The 4852-nt window shown below is 43.9% G+C and overlaps 1 protein-coding gene across 1 annotated transcript in view; it reads right to left on the bottom strand.

The window, feature by feature from the left end:
- Positions 1 to 4852, bottom strand: part of TBC1D10A (TBC1 domain family member 10A) — an 85291-nt gene that overhangs the window by 34233 nt on the left and 46206 nt on the right. The window contains exons 2-3 of the mRNA XM_018555514.1: positions 3763 to 3862; positions 465 to 572 (exon numbers count right to left, since the gene is read on the bottom strand). Of these exons, the coding sequence (XP_018411016.1) occupies positions 465 to 572; positions 3763 to 3862 (208 nt within the window). The remainder of the gene's footprint in view (positions 1 to 464; positions 573 to 3762; positions 3863 to 4852) is intronic.

Raw genomic sequence — 4852 nt, 5'->3', positions numbered from 1 at the left:
GCGGGCTATGGACCCGCCGATCGCCTATATGTGAAACACCCGGTAACGGGTGTGTGCATTTAGCGGGTCTTTTCTGCCCGTGCGTGCCCGCTAGGGGGCGCGCGCGAGCAGAAAAAAATTGCCGTCTGGAGACGGCAACCCGCAGATGCTGCAGTGCCGTCCGTCCGTTTTTTTACTACGGGCGGACGGCAAGAGGTTAAGACAATTTCATGGATTCCGACACTATAGGCTCTCTGATACTTGATCCAGCTGAAGATGATTATTGATCGAACTGCCAAGCAGAAGAACCCTGGGATATGCTGCACTGGGGATTCCACAAGGCTTTTAAAAAGTCAAATCCAGGTACATTTTGTAAAAATACATTTCTTATTTTTTTATTCAATACATAAAACTGCATTAAATGGAGTTTCTGGCTAGAGATCAGCTTTAAAAATTCATGATCATTCTTCACAGTATGTACTTACAGTAAATTTATGGGGGTTTTGGTCCATTTTTACTCTGCTTCCAGAAAGGTACTGCCATGCCCGGCCACGAAGTGATGGTGGTATTCCCTTGTGACACCTCAGTTTTATCTACAGAACAAAAACGGTTACTGTTAAATGTCCTAATTGATCATAAATGTCCCTGAGCAATAATCAGAGCTGTAATAACCCATGTACTAAGATTAACATGATCAATGCATTCCAAAGAAGTTGTACAACATACTGAAGAGCTCTGAATCATCTTATGCAAGGAAGCATCACAGACAGTTCTGCCTTCCTCAAGAGCCAATATAAAGTAAACCTGTCAAAACATGTGCCAATTCACACAGATGATGAAAAAAAGAAATTTGTCCCAAAGGTGTTGTATCGGGTTGTGTGCAGGCCAGTCAAGTTCCTCCACCCCATTAATCCCCCCTCCACCAAACTTTACACTTGGCACATTGCAGGCAGGCAAGTAACATTCTCCTGGCAACCACCAAACCCAGACACGTCCATCGGACTGCCAGACAGAGAAGCGTGATTCGTCACTCCAGAGAACACGTCTCAGCTTCTCTAGAGTCCAGTGGCGGCGTGCTTTACACCACTGCATCCGACGCTTTGCATTGCACTTGGTGATGTAAGGCTTGGATGCAGCTGCTCGGCTATGGAAACCCATTCCAAGAAGCTCTCAACACACTGCTGATGTGCCATTTGAAGGCCACACCAAGTTTGGAGATCTGTAGCTATTGACTCTGCAGACAGTTGATGACTTCTGCGCACTGTGCGCTTCAGCATGCGCTGACCCCGCTCTGTCATTTTACATGGCCTCCCACTTCGTGGCTGAGTTGCTGTTGTTCCCAGTTGCTTCCACTTTGTTATAATACCACTAACAGGTGACTGTGGAATATTTAGTAGCAAGGAAATTACACGGATGGACTTATTGCACACGTGGCAACCTATCACGCTACCACGCTTGACTTCACTGTTCTCCTGAGAGCGACCCATTCTTTCACAAATGTTTGTAGAAGCGTCTGCATGCCTAGGTGATTGATTTTATACACCTGTGGCCATGGAGGTGATTGGAACACCTGAATCCAATGATTTGGAGGGGTGTCCAAACACTTTTGGCAACATAGTGTATGTCCAAACAATCAGTACAAACCGTAATGCTGGGCACACACCTTACAACCATCGCAAGACTTTGTCTTGCGATGGTTGTAAGGTACTTTAAAAAACGTACGATCTGCCTATCTTGGACAGGCAGATCGTACTTGCTATGAGCGCAAGCCGCGCCCCCGAGGGTCGGGCTTCCGATGACCGCAATGCCGAACGGGCAGTATGCGCTGGCGCACACCGGCCCGTCTGGCTTTTATCTTACGAACATGCAAGACTAGAAAATATTAACAGTCCACTAAGCTAGTTTACACTGCAGGTAATAAACCTTGTAAGTACAAATACCTTGTAAGTACAGAAGATAAATAAATTAGTGAATAAACCATATGGCTTTATTATAATCATTATTATAATTATATGCCGTTATAAAGTAGTTTATATAACAGGCTGCTTTTACTTTACAATGACACTAGGCATGTGAAGCAAAACTTGCACCCAGATGAGTACATTAAAAAAGAATTACTGTGAATAATCATGTGCAGGCAGACTCCTACACCCCCCGTTATCCTTTCTTTGTGTCTCCTCTGTGTTTTTGTGCAAAGGGATATCATAATGAGAGTGGTCTCTCTTGTATTCATAGCTTTCCCTGACTGAAGTCTGGAACATGCCCATCACTGGGACTGTGGAAATACTTTGTACACAATCTGACCAGTGCTGGATCAGCAGACCGGGATCTTGTAATTCTAGCTCTGGTCCGGAGTGGGCAGAATGAGCAGCTTCAGCACTGCGTGGATGCCATGGCTATGAAGTAACTACAAAACACAAATGTGCTAAAAAGTAGGAATGTAATGTAAAAAATAAAGGGTAATTATCTTTTATTACTTAATTATTACTTAAAGTGACAATATGAACCAGCAAATGAAATTCATTAAAAATAGAGTAAAAGGATTTTCACTTGTCTGTATGGTAACTTTACAGGTTACCGTCACATATTCTAACAGTAAATGTGACATTTGTGGGCTTCATAGCAGCGTCTGAAGGTGTGACATTACCAGACGCTTTTCCCCAAACTTAAAAGCTCTGCTTTGACTTTCATCTATGGCCTTCAGCTACAATAAATAGATTGGGTAATAAAGTAATTTTATGTTGCATTGCTCATATCTGCGGTTTGAAAATGGGCTTCAGGTCTTCGACTGATTTACAAAGTAGTTTGGTTAGCTGTCTAAAAACCATAGCGCATTTCCTTCAAAGTGCGTGGTCAGAGACATAATAAAGAACTGAGAAATGTTTGTCTAGATGCATCACTGCACTGCAGTCTTTAAGTATAACATAGACCAGTGTCTATCTTTGCCTCCGATCTTCTACAGACGTCAGTCAGCTAAAATTACAAGCGGCAGGATTAAACTTGTATATGAGCATCTAGTTCCCAACAATTACTGAAACAGCAGGAGATCAAACCACAGACGGTGGTCTATACACCATATAGGTCTTGGCTCAGCAGAGCTGTGCATGTGATGGCATGTGAAAAATGCTTTTACCAGTGGTATTCTACATAACCCTGTATGTCAAGAAGGAGGCTGAAAAGCTCACAACTTTAAAATGATGATGCTTGCTGTGAGAGTAGGTAATGGGTATTACCAGTGTTAAGTGCGTAATACTACAGAATATTCATATTGTTTAATAGGATATATTCAGCCTTTCCCCAGCCAAAAGCATCTGACCCAATTTTATCTGGTGTTACTGTGTGTGCTTAGTAAATTGTTTAACCGTTTGAATTTAGAACTCAAGGTTAATCAAGATGCTTTGTTCTTGATCTCTACACTTTTTCAGTGTACGTGAACTTGCTAGTCTTTCCAGCCAAACCGTGGCCCATTCTAATGATCCGCATAGGAAATTAATGTTGCTTAAACAACTTGAAAATAAAAGTATGTTTCAAAACGGCTGAAGGTGCTCTGCGAACACCCTAGCACAGGGGTAGGCAATCTCAGCGCGCCAGCTGTGGTGAAACTACAATTCCCATAATGACTCTGCGAATCACGCCTGTGGCTGTCAGAGTCTTGCAATGCTTCATAGGACTTGTAGTTCCCCAGCGGCTGGAGTGCTGAGGTTTGCTACCTTTTCCCTAGCATGCTGCACCAAGATAACTTGGGTTATACAAGACAGTACAGCATAAAACACACAAATCTACCTTTTTGTGCCGTTTTGCCATCCATTTATCCCAGTTTGAAAGCATGTCCAGCCATTTTACTTCCCTCTGTCGTAACACATCAACTGGCACCTCCTCTTCCCTGTGGAAAAAAAACACATTGCTTTGCTTTAAAAACACAACTAAGACGAGTTAATAAAAAGCAGAATATGCGATGCAGCCCAGAGCAGCCAATCAAAATTCATCTCTTATCAGTTACTGACAAATCAAGAATTTTGATTGGTCTCAAATGACTGCTGCACACACATATAATAATAATTTTACACACAAGACTTGTACTGTGACTGTTTAATTGCAGCTGTAATACATCTCACACATAGTAAAAGTAGAAGAGATGGGGTGGTGATATAAGACAGCATCTGGTATTATTGCATAATGAAAGGACGTGGCAGCCTGAGTAACATTAACATCTGTGGGGAGAAGGGGAACACAGGAGTCAAAACCAGTCCTATGAAATTAAAGTCATATCAAAAAGTAAAAAACAAAATGCAACATAGCAAAAAAAGTTCCAAAAGAAAAATGAGCAGACTGTTCCCACCTTAAGGTGCCCATACACTGTACGATTCTCGTACGAGAATCGCGGGAAATCCCGCGATCGTACGAGAATCGTACAGTGTATGGAAGGCGTGCGACCGTTTCTACTGTACGGTCGCACGTCTTCCATCGAACAAGCAGGCTGGAAAACCCGCCGGGAATCGTACGATTCTCGGCGAGTGGGTGGCCTGCTGGTTCGACAACTGACGAACAGGCCGGTGTGCGCACGCGCACACTGCCCGTTTGCCGTCCTTGCAAGCCCGCCCCTCATTGCAGTCATCGCAAGCCCGCCCCTCAAGGGGGCTGATATAAAACAGTTTTACTCACCTGATTCTCGGTTCCATAGCAGTCCGCACTCACCTCTCTCTTCCCCACCGCTCCAGCTATGGCATGTCCCCCCAGTGTCTAGACTACCACAGCCCAGGGGAGAAGAGGCTAAAGGGGACCAGTCTCGCAGCCTGGAGAGAAGCCAGCAGGACAGAGGATCTGCTTTGAGTCCCTTTAAAGCTCATCACTGGGCAAACAAGCATCTACCCTT

The sequence above is a fragment of the Nanorana parkeri genome, unplaced genomic scaffold (genome assembly GCF_000935625.1).
Source record: "Nanorana parkeri isolate BGI_ZX_2015 unplaced genomic scaffold, ASM93562v1 scaffold199, whole genome shotgun sequence".
NCBI classification, from domain to species: Eukaryota; Metazoa; Chordata; class Amphibia; order Anura; family Dicroglossidae; genus Nanorana; species Nanorana parkeri.
The sequence above is the reverse complement of the archived record's forward strand: the minus strand, read 5'-3'. Positions and strand labels throughout refer to the sequence as shown.